Source organism: Giraffa tippelskirchi, chromosome 4 (assembly GCF_054371585.1).
Source record: "Giraffa tippelskirchi isolate mGirTip1 chromosome 4, T2T-mGirTip1v1.2.pri, whole genome shotgun sequence".
In the NCBI taxonomy this organism is placed as follows: Eukaryota; Metazoa; Chordata; class Mammalia; order Artiodactyla; family Giraffidae; genus Giraffa; species Giraffa tippelskirchi.
The window spans coordinates 195,468,452-195,488,253 of record NC_137278.1 but is presented as its reverse complement, the minus strand read 5'-3'; the positions used below and the strand labels follow the sequence as shown (position 1 = coordinate 195,488,253).

Below are 19,802 nucleotides of genomic sequence, written 5' to 3'. Positions count from 1 at the left end.
GTATTAATATACTATATATTAATTAATATACTAGTATTAATATACTATATACTATGATCTCATCTTTATATAATTAAAAAACAAAATGCTCCAAATGTGAAGAAAAGTAAAATGCTGTGTATTGAGTGCCGCTAGTGTCACTGTTTTCAACTTCTGAAATACCGTTCATGGTTTCTTATTGTGGTTATTCTCATTTATAAATATATCACACTGTATCTACTAAAAAAAAAAAAGAATCCTCAACTCTCATTAATTTAGTCTGCAATCAATTATTTTTCATATTTAAACTTTGGGTGCACAAAAAAATTTTAATTATAATTTGAGATTCCTAGTACACTAGCCTCTTGACATTTTCTTTTGTTGTGTTTGATGTTTATTATATGAATATCATTAGCCAATATAAAAGCTAGAACGTTATAACATGTCTATGTGCTCCTGCCAATCCTGCCTCCTGCCTACCATACAAATGTCACCATTATATTGAGCTTTGATTATCAAACCCTTGATTTGTTTTCACTTTTACCATGCTGCTGCTGCTGCTGCTAAGTTGCTTCAGTCGTGTCCGACTCTGTGCGACCCCATAGACGGCAGCCCACCAGGCTCCGCCATCCCTGGGATTCTCCAGGCAAGAATACTGGAGTGGGTTGCCATTTCCTTCTCCAGTGCATGAACAGGAAAAGTGAAAGTGAAGTCACTCAGTCATGTCTGACTCTTAGCGACCCCATGGACTACAGCCTACCAGGCTCCTCCGTCCATGGGATTTTCCAGGCAAGAGTACTGGAGTGGGGTGCCATTGCCTTCTCCACTTTTACCATATATGTGCCTAAATAATGCAAGCATACTGATTAAAGTTGGTGGCTCAGAGGTAAAGAACTTGTCTGCAAATGTAAGAGACGTGGGTTTGATCCCTGGGTCAGAAGATCCCCTAGAGAAGGAAATAGCAACTCAATCCAGTATTCTAGCCTGGAAAATCCCGTGGAGGGAGGAACCTGGTGGGCTACAGTCCATGGAGTCACAAAACGTCAGACATGACTTTGTGACTAAGCAGGCACACACTGATTAAAGTTATCCCCACAAAACAATTCTTCATTTTAATAACCACATTTCTTAGACCCTAGATTTCTCTTAATACAGCATTTGTTGGATGATGTTTATAAATGAAAAATGTAGATATATGTACGTCCCAATGTGGTTGTACAAACATAAATTCAGATCAGTAAAGTGTAAGAGATCTCATTTATCTACATTTCCAACACTTGGTATTACCTATTTATTAGTTTTTGCCATTAAAATGGGTATGAAATATTATATTACTATGATCTTGACTTGCAGTTCTCAAGTTATGAATGAAGCTGGGCATCTCTAAAAATACAGCTTATTAGGTTATGTACTTCCTCTTCCATGAAATGCTTTTTAATTATTTTTCCCAGTTTTTGTCTTTCTAATTATTTCATGACAGTTGTTTATAGGTTGTTGGTATTAATACTGTGCTCATTAAAAGTAATTGAAATATCTTCTCCCAGCTCAGTTTTCAAAAATTTTAAATTTAAAAACACTATAAAGTGTTTTGATAAACACAAGTTCATAAAAAATCTGCCTGCCAGTGCAGAAGATACGGGTTCAATCCTGGATCTGGAAGATCCCCTGAAGAAGGAAATGGCAACCCACTCCAGTAGTCTTGCCTGGGAAATCCCATGGACAAAGGAGCCTGGCAGAATACAGTCTATGGGGTCGCAAAAGAGCCAGACACAATTTACCAACTAAACAACAACAAAGCCTTTTAATAGACAAAATAGTACAATATCTAGAACAAGGAATGTTGAAAAGAAGTATGAAAAAAAGGGAAGAAAAGAATGAATAACAAACTAAATTAAAAAAAAAAACAAAATAAAGGAAAGCTCATCCTAAGATTAGTGGAAAAGAGGTTAATATAAGAGGACGAACTGGAAAGAGAAAGGCATCAGAGTATCCCCATGACCTGATATGATAAGGATTATTGTAAGTTACAAGAGGAAATAATAATTTTACAATGGGTCTAAATTTTAAAGATGTTAGTGAATAAAGTTCCACTCATAGGTAAATCTTCTTCATCTCACATATTGATTTCCTTTTAGAATCACAGAAAACATCGTTCCAGCCCCATCCTCTCTCATCCCAGAAAACAATTGAAGCACATTCCTCTGCAGAAAAGTTGGGTTCATTCTGGTGCCAAAATCTAAGGAGAAACAAAGGGTAAAAACACTTCAGTGAATGCTGAGTGATTGATTAGAAAGTTCATAGGGTTAGGGTTGAAAAAATTGGGGTTCAGGATGAAAGAACATCCCAATGATGCCTCTTTTTTGTCATATAGCCATCCTCAAAAACCTGATATGCAGGTTACTTCCCTGATGGTTCAGTGGTTACGATTTTGCCTCCCAATGCAGAGGGCACAGGTTTGATCCCTGGTCAGGGAGCTAAGATCCCACATGCCTTGAGACCAAAAAACCAAAACCTAAGCAGTATTGTAACAAATTCAATAACGACTTTAAAAATGGCCCACACTGAAAAAAAGTCTTAGGAATAAAACATGTGCAGACACATACTTTCACTCTTTGCTAATATAAAATTCTCCTGGAAAATAAGTTTTTGTGAAACAAGGCAAGATTTAATGTTTTAAAATCTGATCTTCACTTCCTCTCCTATACAGAGCACTTATCCTGACCTCTCTCACTTATGCACTCTTATCATATTCCTAAATCTCTCTGTTCTCATGGAGCTATACGAAGTGAGTATCAGAATGCTTGAATCTGGGATACAATCTGTGGTAGGGTGGGATGGAAGGGACAGGACATTATTTTTGAAATGAAAAGAACCTGGTACTGCTGCTGACTCATTTGACTTTAAGGAAGTAATTAAATTTTTCATCTACAAAGATAGGAATCACCATAAGTTCCCCAAATAGCTCAATTACAAGGTTGTGTAATAATCAAATGTAATAATGTATAATTAAATTCAGGGTTTTTTAAAGCCACAAACAAATAGTATCATTATGTAATTATCCTATTAGAATTTGAACATAATACTGCTTCAGATGTTTAAATCTTATTAATTGGAGAAATACTTAATTGAATTGTTTAGGAGCAGCAAAAGTAACAGTTAAGAGCACCATCTTTGGACTTATATAAACACAGAGTTGAGACTATTTTCTCATCTTACTAGTTTCTTGAACTTGGGCAATTTATTCTATTTTTTATCAGTAAAATGAGTTTAGAAAAAGAAGTTTTTATGAAATTTAGGTAAGATAATGCATGCACTTAGTTAGAACTTAATGATTGTTAGACTCTAGTTTTCATTATTATATCCATTAGTATTAGCATTAATAGTTGCTGCTAACAAAATTTCTCTAATTTTTTTGTGTAAAATAGGCACTAGGGCTCATTAATCTGAGTCTGTACTCACCTGACATTTTCCTTGTAAGGTGTCTGATCAATCCATTGCCAGTTGCCATTCCCTTGTGGGTCTGAGAGTCCCAGAAAGTAAGAAAATGTTTTATTCAGCTGCTGGATAACGAAATCCTATGTGAAGAAAAAGAGTCACAGACTGAAATTTCCAGGTTGGATCAAGTAAGGGTTATCTCTAGCTCTGGAGAAAAGAAAATGCAGGTATGAGGAACAATGTCATGACAGCACACTGGACAAGAGTGATGGCTAAAAACACCAACATTATCCCAGAAGGAAGAAAGCTCTGTTTTATGAATTCCCATCTCAGACAATTTATTCTTTTCTTCACCAAGAGACAATTCTTTTTCAATGTGCAGATCAGTTTCTGTGCTTTAAATCTTTAATAAATTTTACAAATGTGTGTGCGACATCTTATCATTGTTTATCAGTAAAATTACATTTGGGTCATCAAAATTCAAATTCATTTGTCTACTTTCCTAAGCAGTACTTCTCTAAGAAGTAGGTTTCAATACTTGCAAAAGTTAAACATAAAGGAGTTCTAACAAAATTTAAACTGCAGTGTGTGATTAATTTCTGAAATTATTATTAGTTTTGACCAAGAGGAGCCAAGATGGAGAGTAGAAAGACCCCGAGTTCCCCCCTTTCACAGCACACCAGGATTACAACTATTTATAGAGCAACTGGCAATGAGAATGACCTGCAGGCTAGTCAAAAGATCTTGTACAACTTAACCACAATGTGACTGGAAGATGGGTCAGAGACACAGAGAAGTCAAGATCCACACACCCAGATAGGTAACCCACAGATGAGATGATAATTAAAATTACAGAGATTGTCTACAAGAAGCAATAGACCATAGAGTAGTTAACTGGATTAAAAAACAAACTCCAGTGAGACTCATTTCAGTCTTAAGGACACACACAGACTGAAAGTGAACAAATGGAAAAAGATATTCCACACAAATGAAGCCAAAACAGAGCAGGGGTAGCAAAAATGAATTTGGACCCTTACCTCACCCTGCATTAAAAAAAACACTCAAAATGGAAGGAAGACCTAAATATAAGACCCATAACTATAGAAATTGTGAAAGAAAACACAAGGGAAATGTTCTATGACACTGGATTTGGCAATTTTATAGCTATGACACCAAAACCATAGGCAACAAAGAAAAAATAAACTAACTTAACTACATCAAACTCTAAAACTTCTGAGCATCAAAGGAAATAATCAACAGAGTGTAACGGCAACCTGTGAAATGGGAGAAAATATTTGATAATCATATATCTGATAAGGAATTGATATCTAGAATATATAAAACTCTTATAGCTCAACAAAAAACCCCCACAAATATCTCAATTTTTAGAATAGGGAGAGTACTTGAATAGATATTTCTCCAAAGAAAGTATGCAAATGATCAACAAATATATGAAAAGATGCTTGATACTGCTAATCATTAAAGAAAAGGAAATCAAGTCACAATAAAATATAATTTCACAACCATTAGGATGGCCACTACTGGAATAAAGACAAAGAAAATAAAATGGAGAAATTGGAACCTTTGTGTACTCTTTGTAGGACTATAAATAGTGTAGCCACTGTGTAAAACAGTATAGTAGTTCTTCAAAAAATCCAAATTAGAATTACTATATGATCCAGCAACCCCACATCTGAGTATATATGCAGAATAATTAAAAGCAAAATTACAAAGATCACCTGTGTTCATTGCAGCATTGTTCAGGAGAGCCAGGTGATGAAGCATCCCAAATGTCCATAAACACGTGAATGGATAAGTTATACATGTTTTATACATAGAGTGGAATATTATTCAGACTTACAAAGGAGAAAAATCCTGTCACATGCTACAAAATGGATAAATTTTGAAGATACTATACTATGTGAAATAAGACAGTCACAAAAATACAAAATACTGTATGATGCCACTTGTATGAGGTATCTATAAGGTATCATAGTCAAACTCATATAAACAGAAATTAAAAGGGTGGTTTCCAGGGACTGGAGGGAGGAGGAAATGGGTTGTCACTGTCCATTGGGTATAGAGTTCAGTTTAGCAAGATGAAAAAGTTGTTAGATCTTGTTAATGAGTTGGTCAAAAAGTTCATTTGGGTTTTTCCATAAGACATTAGCTCCAATACTTTGGCCACCTGATGTGAAGAGCTGACTCTTGTAAGAAAGGACTCAGATGCTAGGAAAGGTCAAAGGCCAGAGGAGAAGGGGATGACAAGAGGATGAGATGGTTGGCTGGCGTCACTGGCTCAATGGACATGAGTTTGAGCAAGCTCCAGGAGATGGTGCAAGACAGGAAAGCCTGGCGTGCTGCAGTCCATGGGGTAGAAAAAAGTGAGACATGACTGAGCGACTAAACAACAATAAGACATTACAAATACAATAATATAAATATAGTTCGCACTACTAAACTGTACACCTAAAAAGAGTTAAGATGGTAAGTTTTGTTATTCTCTTTCCTCATTTTTTATTTTAATGAAAAATAAAGAAAACCGAAGTACCTGCTCTGTTTCTGTGTTGATCACCACCAAGTGAGCTCCCATCGCAACGCAGTTCTGCTCACTCTTAGCCCAGAAATTTTCCTTAGAAGAAATAAAGTAGCAGCTGGAACCAAATGGCTTCCAGGTACCTGGGCAACATCCCCAAATCTTTTCTGCGTTGCATGAAAGGAAAGGGTGAGTCTAAGATGAGACAAATAATCTTAAAGGGGCATGTTGTATACATATAAAATTCTGAGGATCCATAGTCATTTTTCAAAGATAGGTTTCTTAATTCATGTATTTTCTTTCAGTTACCGTAATTATATAATTTGATGCCATAGAATTGCTTGTAAATAAACATTCTTCAACATTAAGCCCTCAATATTTACTAAGGTTTGCCCACAACATTTTTCTGGATTTTTTTTTTGCCAAAAAAAGTCACTATCAATATTTTTTTCCTATTCTTCATGTCCTTTATACATTAGAAACACCAAATTCTTTTGGAGTTTCAAGTGATCAACACAAGTGAGTCTTGAATTTCAGTTCTGCTTAATAATCTTGGGCAAGCCACAGAGCCTCAGATTTTTAACATTTTAATAATGACAATTATTCTCAGGATGATTGTGGGAATTATAATTATTTATCATTAGAATTCTGGCTCTACCAGTTATTATATATGTCCTTGAGCAGATTCCATAACCTCCTTGCACCTCATTTTTTAATCCTTAAAATGGAAATAACAATACCAAACTCAAGGTGAGAGTTAATCACATAATATATGCAAAGCACTTTAAAAAATGCTTAAGATGTAATAATTGCTCATAAATATTACCTAGTAGTAATTTTTACACAGTATCAAGCACTTAAGAGTATGAACAAATAGTTCTCCCCTTTATCCTTCAAAGCACCAGTTTGTCACTCTCCTTAGATTAAAAAATCTGCAACTAACTGTAAAAATATCCACTGATGTCTTTTATATGTATATATATATACATAATTTTAGCACATGTATATGTATACTTAAATAACATAACTTTGTTGGGTTTTGAACTTTCTTAAAGGTATTATATGTAGTCTTCTTGGGCTTAATTTCTCATTCCATAATGCTAAAATTCATCCATGTTGTTATATGTAGCTCTATTCTGTTTGTCGGAGAAGGCAATGGCACCCCACTCCAGTACTCTTGCCTGGAAAATCCCATGGATGGAGGAGCCTGGTAGGCTGCAGTCCACGGGGTCGCAAAGAGTCGGACACGACTGAGCGACTTCACTTTCACTTTTCACTTTCATGAGTTGGAGAAGGAAATGACAACCCACTCCAGTGTTCTTGCCTGGAGAATCCCAGGGACGGGGGAGCCTGGTGGGCTGCCGTCTATGGGGTCGCACGGAGTCGGACACGACTGAGGTGACTTAGCAGCAGTAGCATTCTGTTTGTGTTTTTTAAATTATGGTCAAATTATTACATATTAAGTAATGCAAAAACATTTAAAGGCTTATTCATTTTATAACATTATAAAATGAATAAAATAGACTACATGAATATCATTTTAATATTGGCCCCTTTTAGAAATCTATCTTAATTATACATTCTGTTCATTATTAAAAATTGGCTTTTCATAAGACTTCTCAAAATGTGCCTTAACAGATTATTTTAATTTTAAAAGTCTAATTTGACTGACTGTTTTGATAGTAGGGATTGGCTTTGCCAATTAATTACCCATTGCAAACATTTTTCACATATTAAATACAAATCTCCAGCTCCAAGGTTGACAAAAATACTGAAAAATGTGATGAGTAGAATTTGTCAAAAGGTCATATTGACTTTAATATATTTCATCTTCCCAACTGTTCTGAGAATAATGGACTGATTAAAATGCTTTGTATGCCCAGCAGTGGGATTGTTGGGTCATATGGCAGTTCTATTCCCAGTTTTTTAAGGAATCTCCACACTGTTCTCCATAGTGGCTGTACTAGTTTGCATTCCCACCAACAGTGTAAGAGGGAAACCAGAATTGAAAGAGACGCATGTACCCCAATGTTCATCACAGCACTGTTTACAATAGCCAGGACATGGAAGCAACCTAGACGTCCATCAGCAGACGAATGGATAAGGAAGCTGTGGTACATATACACAATGGAATATTACTCAGCCATTAAAAAGAATACATTTGAATCAGTTCTATTGAGATGGATGAAACTGGAGCCCATTATACAGAGTGAAGTAAGCCAGAAAGAAAAACACCAATACAGTATACTAATGCATATATATGGAATTTGAAAGATGGTAATGATAACCCTATATGCGAGACAGAATAAGAGACACAGATGCATAGAACAGTCTTATGGACTCTGAGGGCGAAGGTGAGGGTGGGACGTTCTGGGAGAATAGCATTGAAACATGTATATTACCATATGTGAAACAGAACACCATTCCAGGTTCAATGCATGAGACAAATGCTCAGGGCTGGGGCAATGGGATGACCCAGAGGGGTGGGATGGGGAGGGAGGTGGGAGGGGGGTTCAGGATGGGGAACACATGTGAACCCATGGCTGATTCATGTCAATGTATGGCAAAAACCACTACAATATTGAAAAGTAATTAGCCCCCAACTAAAATAAATAAATTTATTTTTAAAAAAAAAGAAAAAAAAAAAACAGTTATACCACTTGGGGACCTAAAATGGGTTCCTAAGATTTGAAGTAGACAGCCTATGAGGGGGGTGTGTGTGTGTGTGTATGTTCATGTAGGAGAAATATATGATAAACACAAAAACAAATAGCAAAATAAAATCAATCAACCTCAAAAAAAAATGCTTTGTAAGTATTGAAAAACAGATGTAATTAATAGTCATTTGACTATTTAAGACTTCTTAAATGTTTTTGGTGTACTTTTCATAAATTGAGAAAGCAAATGACTAGTGACTGAAAAATAGCAAGACTTTGCAAATTATTGCATTTATTATTCTTAACATCCAACAGCATTGAAAAATTACCTAATCAGATTCTCAGCAGACCATCACAAATAATTTTTGGTACTAGAACACTGTATAATTTCTGGCAAATAATTCTGAAATTTTTCAAAAACTTGAGTGACATCCTAACAAAGCACATTCTATGCCTATCTACTTATTAGGTAAGTAAGGCTTATCTAAAGTTTGGTTGCTAAAGTGAAAAATAGGAACAGAATTGATGTTGAATTCTCTCTCATTCTAGTAATAATGTTAACCAAGTAGATACAATCTGATTGCATGTTTCAAGTCCTATTCATCTAACTAAGAGATGGAATTCCAATAGGATTTTGCTTTATCAATTTATCAATCAATTATTGATATTTAACTTATCAATACTTAAAGTACATTTGTGATGTTTTTGAACACAAGAAATTTGTTACACTTAAAGCCCAGTGTTCCACAGAATATAAATATATCAATGAAAGTGGAGCATGACTACTGCTGCTAAGTCGCTTCAGTCGTGTCCGACTCTGTGCGACCCCATAGACGGCAGCCCATCAGGCTCCGCCGTCCCTGGGATTCTCCAGGCAAGAATACTGGAGTGGATTGCCATTTCCTTCTCCAGTTCATGAAAGGGAAAAGTGAAAGTGAAGTCGCTCAGTCGTGTCCGACTCTTAGCGACCGCATGGACTGTAGTCTACCAGGCTCCTCCGTCCATGGGATTTTCCAGGCAAGAGTACTGGAGTGGGGTGCCATTGAGCAGTCAAAATGTTTGGACCTATACATAGATCACCATGAATGTGAAAACTAAATATGCAGACTGATACCGCAAACAATTGCCACTGGTGATGTGATTTTCTGAAATAATAATGTTGAATAAACTTCTGAACAGAAGAAAAAATAAAAATATTAATGTATACTTATCTATATATTTTGGCAAATGGGGGAAGTGTGATGTAAATATTAGTCCAAGGGGGAAAAAGAATCATGTAAAACATCTAACCATTAAATAATATATGTTATTCTTTTCCTTAACGTGGACCATTTTAAAAGTCTTTACTGAATTTATTACAGTATTGCTTTTGTTTGATGTTTTTTGCTTCTGTTTTGTTTTTTGACTCCCAATAAGACTTACATCCCCTGCATTGGAAGGTGGGGGTCTTAACCACTGGACCACCAGGGAAGTCTTGGTTACTCTTTTTTTTTTTAATGAATGTTGAGAATAGAGGTAACACTTTGTAATGCCATTAAGACACTAGTAGATACATTTATAAAAGATGTAGCAAGTTTTTAAAACGTTAGTATTAGCAATGCTCCAGAAATTGAAGCCTTTGCTTCTATGTGTGCTCAGCTGCTAAATTGTGTTCAACTCTGTGACACCAAGGACTGTAGCCCACTAGGCTCCTCTGTCCATGGGATTATCCAGGCAAGAATACTGGAGTGGGTCACCATTTTTTGCTTCTATAATATGATGCAAAAATATAGACATCGAATTAAATTATGTAAGGGAGAACATAATCTTTTTTTTTACATTTATAAATTTATTTTTTATTTAAAAAAATTGTATGCCCAACATATTACAGACAGAAAACTGTATAAAACTGATATATACATTAACAAATTATTGAAAGTTGAACATCCTTATAACTCCCACTTAGGTCAAGATATGGAATTTTACCAGCTACCCAGATGGCATATATGTGCCCCATCTTAATCACAAGCCCCTTTCTACCCCTCTAGATATAATAACTGCTTTTCAAAATCCTTTTAGGGGCTTGGCAAGCAGAACAGTTTAAATGTGGCAGGTCGGGCTTCCCTGGTGGTTCAGTCATTAGGACTGCCTTGCAATGCAAAGGACACCAGTCTGATCCCTGGCCCAGGAAGATTGCACATGCTGTGGAGCCACTAAGTCTATGTATCACAACTACTGAGCCTGTGTGCTGCAACTATTAATACTGAAGCCTGCACGCCAAGAGACTACGCTGCACAGCAAAAGAAGCCACTGCAGTGAGGAGCCCATGCACTGCAACTAGAGAAAGCCCACCTGTGGCAACAAACACCCACCACAGTCGAAAAATAAAATAAATAAATCTTTTTAAAAAGAAAAGAAAAAAGAGGACAGGCCTAGGCAGAGCACAGGTCCACTGAAAAAACTCTGACTTTACCCATGCCTCTGAATATCTCAACACCAGGACTGTGTGGGGAAAAAAATGGGAGATACAATGTGGATTTCGATTAGATTTTAACTTCATCAAATGGGAATTTTGTGTTTGAACTTTCATTTTTCCTTTTCATTGTCATAATAATTTGAAAATTTATTGTTTAAAAATTGGGTATTTTTATTTGATGATATGGTATTACACAATATAATTTCATCCTATAAGCTTATCTGTAACTTAAATTGGCTGTGTTGAACACCCTGAGTGGCCATAACATTAAGTTGGATAGATTTAGAGAGTGAATTTGCAGTCTCTTATGTCAGATGAATGTGGAGTTAACTTAATTAATGTCCATCTGTTTTGTTCAATTCAGAGTATTCTGAAGGCAAAGGCTTCCAGAAAAATATTCTTTAAAATTTCAGTAGTTATTGTTGAAGTGTCTCCAGAAGTCAGGAGAAAGACAATCCTGATAGACTTATGTTTTCCTCCCCAGAAGGGCCGGCTCTACAGCTGTTTGGCAAAAAACACTCTAATGTGAAAACAAAAACCATAGGTCAGGGATAGTAAGGAAAATTACTCCTCAACACCCCCATGCACTACATTCTTGCCAAATACCAAAAAAATGGGGGAATTTTCAACATCTCATAGAAATACAAAGAAACCTCTGCCCTCTCGTTAACTTGCACAAGTTTCTTCATAAAAGCAGAGGAGGAAATATTTAGTTCCTGAAATAGCAGGAGTCTAATGTCTTTTTGGGTTTCATTACTTGGAAGGAGTCAAGTCACAATGACCACTGCAAACATGCATTTTGCCTTTCTTGGTCTTTTGTGAGTCAGACCAGTGTTGATTCTGAATTGAACTCAACCAATTCTCTCTGTGGCTCAGATGGTAAAGATTTTCAGCTGGTAAAGAATCCGCCTGCAATGTGATTGGGAGACCTGGGTTTGATCCCTGGGTCGGGAAGATCCCCTGGAGAAAGGAATGGCTACCCACTCCAGTATTCTTGCCTGGAGAATCCCATGGACAGAGGAGCCTGGTGGGCTACAGTACATGACTGAGCAGCTAACACTTTCACTTTACTTTCAATTCTCCATACGCTAAGTTACCAGGGTTATTGTTTAAAGTAGGGGCAGTCTCATTGAGACAGGAAGACAGCAATACAACCATTTTGAAAGGACCGGGGAACAACCTTGCACAAAACAGCCCTTGGAAGCTAAATAGGAGCTTGAGCCCTAGAGACAGGGGTGAAAAAAAGCAACAAAACAAAAACACACTTGCAGGAATAAAAGATTGACTTTATCTCTGCTGCGCTAATGAGTATACCTAGTTGCCACAAGAAGCTCAACTAAATATTTTAACCTTATCTGTTTCTGTGCTTTCTTGCAGAAAATCTTCATGCATTCCTTTTCCCTCACACAAGCTCTCTCTGTTCCTGACAGCCACCATGGACACATCTGCCATTGATTTTAAAAATTTGATGGACTTTCCTGGTGGGCCAGTGGTTAAAAATTCTCCTTCTGATGCAGGGGACTTGGGTTTAATCCCTCATTAGGAAACTAAGATTCCACATGTGCTGTGCTTAGCCACTCAGTCGTGTCTAACTCTCACGACCCCATGGACTGTAGATCCCACACTCCTCTGTCCTTGGGATTTTTCAGGCAAGAATATTCGAGTGTGTTGCCATTTCTTCCTCCAGGGGATCTTCCCCACCCAGGAATCGAACCCATGTCTCCAGTGTCTCCTGCATTACGGGCAGATTCTTGGTAACTATGTGCTCCTGAAACCACTGAGCCTCTGCTGTTTAGGGCCTGTGTGCCTCAGTGAATACTTAACACAGCCAAAATGCTAAAATATTTTTTTAATGCTTGACAATTGTTGGAAATTATCAGTGATCATGGGACAAACCCTCCTTATTGTTATAAAAGCAATTCACCCCCTACTGCTTGAGGAGCTGGCATTTTCCCCCCTGCTTTCTCTCTTGTGTACAAGCTGTCTACTTTAATAAAAAGCTTTGCCTGCCTAAGACTCTTGTGGAATCAATATTCACTTCTACGGTATCACTGTCCAAGGATCTGGAAAGGACGTGGTAACACCACCCTGAGCCATGTTCTGAGATCCAAGTTGACCAGTAATAAAACTGATTCTTGGAATGGATATGGACATTATTTTTATTTATTTATTTTTGGCTGTGCTGGGTCTTTTTTGCTGTGTGGGGGCTTTTCTCTAGTTGTGGTGAGCGGAAGCTACTCTCTGGTTGCAGTGCATATACTTCTCATTGTGGTGGCTTCTCTTGTTGCCAAGCACAGGCTCTAGGGCACACAGGCATCAGTAGTTGTGGCACGTGGGCTCAGTAATTGCCACTCCCGGGCTCTAGAGCACAGGTTCTATAGTTGTGGCACAGGAACTTAGTTGCTTCACAACATGTGAGATCTTCCCGGATCAGGGATCAAACCCACATCTACTGCTTGGCAGGTGGAATTTTTACCACTGAGCCACCAGGGGAGCCTCGATATGGGCATTATTAATTGGGCATTTTAGATATCAAAGAGATTTTATCCATTTGGTAGAGGGTGAGGGTAATGTGAAACAAGAACTGTTAGGAATAATTTCCAGGGTGGGCTTCAGCAAATTACGAGAGTATGTTGGTAGCAGATATTGAGGTCAACAAGGCTGGAGGAGGCATTTTTTGAAGGCAAGTCTAGAACCTGATATGAACAGTGAAGTTTAGAGATACATTAAATATATTCATGCAGCAACTTTGCGTGCTGTGCTGTGCTTAGTTGCTCAGTCGTGGCTGACTCTTGGTGGACTGTAGCCCACCAGGAGCCTCTGTCCATGGGGATGCTTCAGGTAAGAATACTGGAATGGATTGCCATGCCCTCTTCCAGGGGATCTTTCCCAACCCAGGGGTCAAACCCAAGTCTCCCATATTTCACCAGATTCTTTACCATCTGAGCCACCAGGGAAGCCTGCAGCAACTTAATTTTTTTAAAATAGAATAAACCAATCTTGAACTCAACCCTGACCTCTCTCTGAGAAAAGGGGAAGTCTAGTTAAACATGGCAACACCTTACCTGTCACCCTTGTCCCTTCACTGAAGCAGGTTAGATTTGAATGGTGTGTGTGCAGTTCAGACAGCCTTTTGCCAATGTTGTCATATGTAAAATAAGTCACTGTAAAAGGAGGAGAAGGATTAGTATCCATCCGTTCTTTCACTATAGAGCCTTTTGCTCTAAATCTGTGCAATGTTGGCTTACCTGCAACTGCCACCACTCTCTTCTTTCTAAGCCAACTCAATAAAGACCACACTGATTGTATATGGAATCTAGGAAAAACGTACTGATGAACCTATTTGCAGGGAAGGAATAGAGACCTGGACATAGAGAACGACTTGTGGACACAGGGTGAGAAGGGGAGGGTGGGACGAATTGAGAGAGTAGCATTGACTCATCTACACTACCATGTGTAAAGTGGATAGATAGTGAGAAGCTGCCATATAGCACTGGGAGCTCAGCTGGGTGCTCTGTGATGACCTAGAGGGGTGGGATGGGGCCGTGGAAGAGAGGCACAAGAGGGAGAGGATATATGTATCCCTATGGCTGATTCACACTGTTGCACAACAGAAACTAATGCAATTATGTGTTGTGCGTTAGTCACTCAGTCGTGTCCAACTCTTTGCGACCCCATGGACTATAGCCCACCAGGCTCCTCTGTCCATGGAATTCTCCAGACAAGAATACTGGAGTGGGTTGCCATTTATACCCCAATTAAAAAAAAAAATTGTTTACTGCTTGCTTGTATGCATTATCATGTTTGTTTTTATGCCTACACATTTATTTTTGACTCTTTCCCCCATTAAAATTTAAGCTCTATGTTCTAGGGCAGAGATTCTGTTTTCTTTTTTTTTTTTCATTAATTTTTATAAGAGTATGGTTGCTTTACAATATAGTATTAGTTTCTACTGTCCAACAAAGTGAATGAGCCATACATCTACATATATCCTCTCCATTTTGGGCTTTCTTCCCATTCAAGTCACCCCTGAACATTAAATAAGGCTCCCTGTGCTATTATATAGTATGTTCTCATTAGTTGAGATTCTCTTTTCTATGCCAGTTAATCACCTAGAGCTGTGACAATCACAATAATAGACAGACGCTGGTCATTCACTGGCTATCTGCTTCTCTTTAAATTTTTTTAACTTTTTATTTTGTATTGGTGTATAGCCTATTAACAATGTTGTGATAGTTTCAGGTGAACAGCAAAGGGACTCAGCCATACATATACATGTATCCATTCTCCCCCAAACTCCCCTCCCATCCAGGTTGCCACATAACATTGAGCAGAATACCATGTTCTATACAGTAGGTTCCTTGTTGGTTATCCATTTTAAATACAGCAGTATGTACATGTCCATCCATAACTCCCTATCTCTTTCCTCCATACTTTCCCCACCCCCTGACCCAGCAACTATAAGTTCATTCTCCAAGTCTGTGAGTCTTTTTCTGTTTTGCAAGTAAGTTCATTTGTATCATTTCTTTTTAGATTCCACATATAAGGGATGTCATATGATATTTCTCCTTTTCTGTCTGATTTACTTTACTCAGTATGACAATATCTAGGTCTATCTGTGTTCTTGCAAGTGGCATTATTTCATTTTTTAGTGGCTGAGTAATATTCCATTGTATATATGTACCACATCTTCTTTATCCATTCACCTGTTGATGGACATCTAGGTTGTTCCATGTCTTAGCTATTGTAAACAAGGCTGCAACGAACACTGGGGTACATGTATCCTTTGGATCATGTTTTGCTCCAGATATATGCCCAGGAGTGGGGTTGCGGTGTCATATGGTAGCTTTCCTTAATGTTAATAATCCTGAAGTGAGTTTGCAGTTTATTCCGGGATTTTTAAAAATTTCTGACTGCTGGTAGCTACACTTAAACATAGAGGATAAATAACAACCAAGGGGAGCCTTTAAACATTTAGAGACATTTTAAATGTCTCAAATGAATATAAACATTTATGTCCAGGGTGTGCACATTGAATAAGACCTGTTCTCTCTCAGGTCCTGACTTGATTCTTCACTCATATCCTTCTCATCCTTCTGTTATTGAAACCCTGGAGTGTCAAATGTTACTACCTCTCTCTTAGCCTATGTCTCAGAGTTCTGCATACCTGCTTCCTCTTGATTACTGAAATAACTACCCTTAAACCCCTTTCTCTCTTGCACTTGACCCTGTAAAGCAAGTTCTAATCCTGGCGATAATTCTTTGTGCTTTAATGAAGACTATAAAATTGATTTATATGTCAGAAGGAGCTTCAAATATGGCCCATTTGACATAGGAAGTCAGTTTCATCCCCTCAGATTATTCAATAACTGTTTTTAACCACCTTGTCAGTGAATAGAGAACTAAATTGTGGATTAGAGAGCAAAAAGTCCCTTGAGACTTCTCAAAAAATGAACTTGAACTATTTAACTGGAGGCAAAGGGAACAGGAAAGAAATACTTTATTCTCTCCTAGTTCCAATATTCCACTTGAAAACTTCTTCCTTTCCTAGTGGGAAAGACTCCCACATGAAAACCAAAGACCCTAATCTAAAATATTATGATCATAAAGGCAGTTATGGTCATCCTCTCACTAGAGGGCTTTATGACACGTGATCACAGTGAACCCAGGAGTGAAGATCGAGTCCTCGAGGATGGCGACAAGCAACACACAATCTAGGTGAGATCATGATTGGGTAAATGCTAGTAAAACCAGGTAAAATAAATCTGGAAGAAGAACCAGTTATCAAAACATGGAGGTAGCAGAGAAAAGGGAGGAGGAGGGGAGAGGAAAATGAAGAAAAAGCATGGCATTCCGAGTAAGAGCTAACATATTAATGCGTGAAGGAGAACATATTCTAGGGAAGGGGTTCCCAACCTTTGGGATCTAATGCCTGATGAGCTGAGGTGGAGCTGATGTAATAATAATAGCAGAAATAAAGTGCATAATAAGTGTAATGGGCTTGAATCATCCTGAAGCCATTCCCCACCCTAACCCCTAGTTTGTGGGAAAATTGTCTTCCACAAAGTGGGTGCCTGGTGCCAAAAAGGTTGAGGATCACTGCCCAGAGGGTCTACACAGAACTTGATGGGGAAGGGATCAAGGGACGTAGCCCCTCAATGATGCACTTACCCACACAGCTCACAATGAAACATGCACTGAGGAGGGCTAAGCCAAGTACCGCGATACACCAGAGCCTCACACGGAAGCAGGATTCTGCTTTCCCTGTCAAGTCAGCAAGACAGATGTAGTTACCAGGAGTTCCAGGAAGCAAGAGACCCTAAGAAGCTTAGAGCAATGAAGACACCAGATGAAGAATCTCAGAGTAATTAAAAGACTTAAATAAGAAGAGAACTTAGGGGACTTCCCTGGTGATCCAGTGGTTAAGAATCTGCCTTGCAACGCAGGAGACACAGGTTCCATCCCTGATCACGGAGATAAGATCCCACATGCTGTGGGGCAAGTGAACCCACATGCCTCAAATGAGACCTAACACAGCCAAGTAAGTAAATAAGTATCTTTTTTAAAATAGAGAGAGAGCTTAGAAACACCCTCAAGATTAAATAACCAGATAGTGGCTCTTGAAGGTGGAGCTAGTGGTGAAGAACCCACCTGCCAATGCAGGAGATATGAGACATGGGTTCAATCCTTGGGTCACGAAGATCCCCTGGAGAAGGAAATGGCAACCAACCCACTTGAGTATTCTTGCCTGGAAAACTCCGTGGACAGAGGAGTCTGGTGGGCTACAGTCCATGGGGTCACAAAGAGTCGGACATGACTGAAGCAACTTAGCAGCAGCTCTCAGGTCTTAAACAATCCAGGCAAAACTCATCCTCAGCCAAAGGTAATTTCCATTTCCTTCTTCTTTCTTCTTAATATTATAATCATCTGTTGATTTCCCCATCTTTCTCAAAATATCATTTCTGTCTCTTAGTTTTCATAAACCTCTGTGGTATGTGGTTTCTTACACTTTCAAATGAGTCTGGCCTCTGAGGAATTATTCTTTCTTTCAGTCACCCATGACTCCACAATGTGGTCCAATTTCTTTCCTATCCATTTGTCTGTTGTCTACCTCTTCTCTACAGATGACTCATCGTTCCATCACACACTTATACCTTCTTTTCTTGAACGGAGAAAAGGAATACCTACCTTCCCGCACCATTCTGTGGGTTCCCTGTGTTCAGAAGGTCCAAGAGCCTCTTTCTCTCTCTCTCTCTCTGAAGATGTTACCTAGAGCTCTGGCTTCATTCAAAGAAGTCAGAGCTCAGAGATGAACTGCTGAACACTCTGATGTGACTAAGAGACATCCAATATAAAGGGCACCTTGAAAGAAGAAGTCGTGGTTTGGACTACAGATTCCAGCGATTTTTAAATAGTGGGTAAAATGAAAGAGAAACTGAGAAACCTAGCCTAAACTGTTCAAGAGAACTGCAACAAGAATACTCACACCATTTGTTCACTTTCTGACAGAAAGTCTCTCTCTCTGATTCCTACACAGAACAGAGTAGGAATCTTTAAAAAAAATTATTTGTAAGATGTAATTGATTCAGTGGTGCTTAGCCAATTTGGGGGGCTTTCCTAGTGGCCGAGTGGTAAAGAATCTGCCTGCCAATGCAGAAGACTTGGGTATAATCCCTGGGCAATGCAGATCCCTTGAAAAGGAAATGGCAACCCACTCCAGTATTCTTGCCTGGGAAATCCCATGGGCAGAGGAGCCTGGTAGGCTACAGTTCATGGGGTCACAAAAGAGTCAGACATCATTTAGCAACTAAACAACAAGCCAATTTTTACATAGAGTTTTATGTAAGACTTAACCAGTGTGTTTAATAGTCCTAGGAAGTGAGCAAAAGTCTGATTGAATAGATATGATTTAGATAACAAGGGTTAACATAATAAATTACATAAATAAACATGGATATTGTTCAGGAATATAATTGCAAAGTGGAAGAGACTGAAATCTATCTGTAAAAGTGATAAAACATTCTTATTACATCAAGACCAAGACTGAAGAACATTTATTAATATATTATAATCTCCTTGATTAAGTAAGGAGGAGCTTGAAGTGGTGTAACATCAAGGGTGAGCTTCATTAATTTCTTGTTATTACTCAAGGGCTTAGGGATCCTCCCATAAGGAAGGAAAGTAGTTTTCTATTAACATCACATATATCTCCACAATCTCAATTGAGCAATCACAAATACAAGAAACAAAAATCAAAACTGCCATGGATGTATGAATATTAAACTCAGTAGGATTTGTTTGTTTGTTTCTCTGGCTGTGCCATGCACCATGTGGGATCTTTACTCCCCCAGCAGGGATCAAAGCCATACCTCCTACACTGGGAGCTGAGTCTTAACCACTGGACCACCAGAGAAGTCCCAACTCGGCATGACTTTTTAAGTAATAGGATAGTTATCAATAATAATGAAAATAGACATTGAGACTAGGATTAAAAACCCACAAAAGTCTCCCTCCCAGTTGGTTTGGGATGCAACAAGCCATAACAGGAGAAGAAGTGACTATAGAACATCACCATCTGTTTCCAGTTCCGCTCAGAGATGAAGAAATATAAACCCAAGGATGAAGTCACTTCATGGTCCAGAAAAAGAATATTATCCTCAAACATGGAGAAAAGGGAACTCCATACATGGTTGGTGGAAATGTAAATTGGTATAGCCACTATGGAAAACAGTATGGAGAT

At 38.2% G+C, this 19,802-nt stretch overlaps 1 protein-coding gene across 1 annotated transcript; it reads right to left on the bottom strand.

Annotated features, from left to right (window-relative positions):
* Nucleotides 1–1,752: 1,752 nt before the first annotated feature.
* Nucleotides 1,753–18,387, bottom strand: CLEC6A (C-type lectin domain containing 6A). The gene is made up of 6 exons (XM_081587958.1): nucleotides 18,251–18,387; nucleotides 17,234–17,326; nucleotides 14,128–14,226; nucleotides 5,966–6,117; nucleotides 3,439–3,554; nucleotides 1,753–2,215 (listed from the first exon to the last, which is right to left on the bottom strand). Exons 1-6 carry the CDS (start codon nucleotides 18,261–18,263, stop codon nucleotides 2,071–2,073), a joined length of 618 nt encoding a protein of 205 aa, XP_081444084.1. The 5' UTR covers nucleotides 18,264–18,387; the 3' UTR covers nucleotides 1,753–2,070.
* Nucleotides 18,388–19,802: the final 1,415 nt, after the last annotated feature.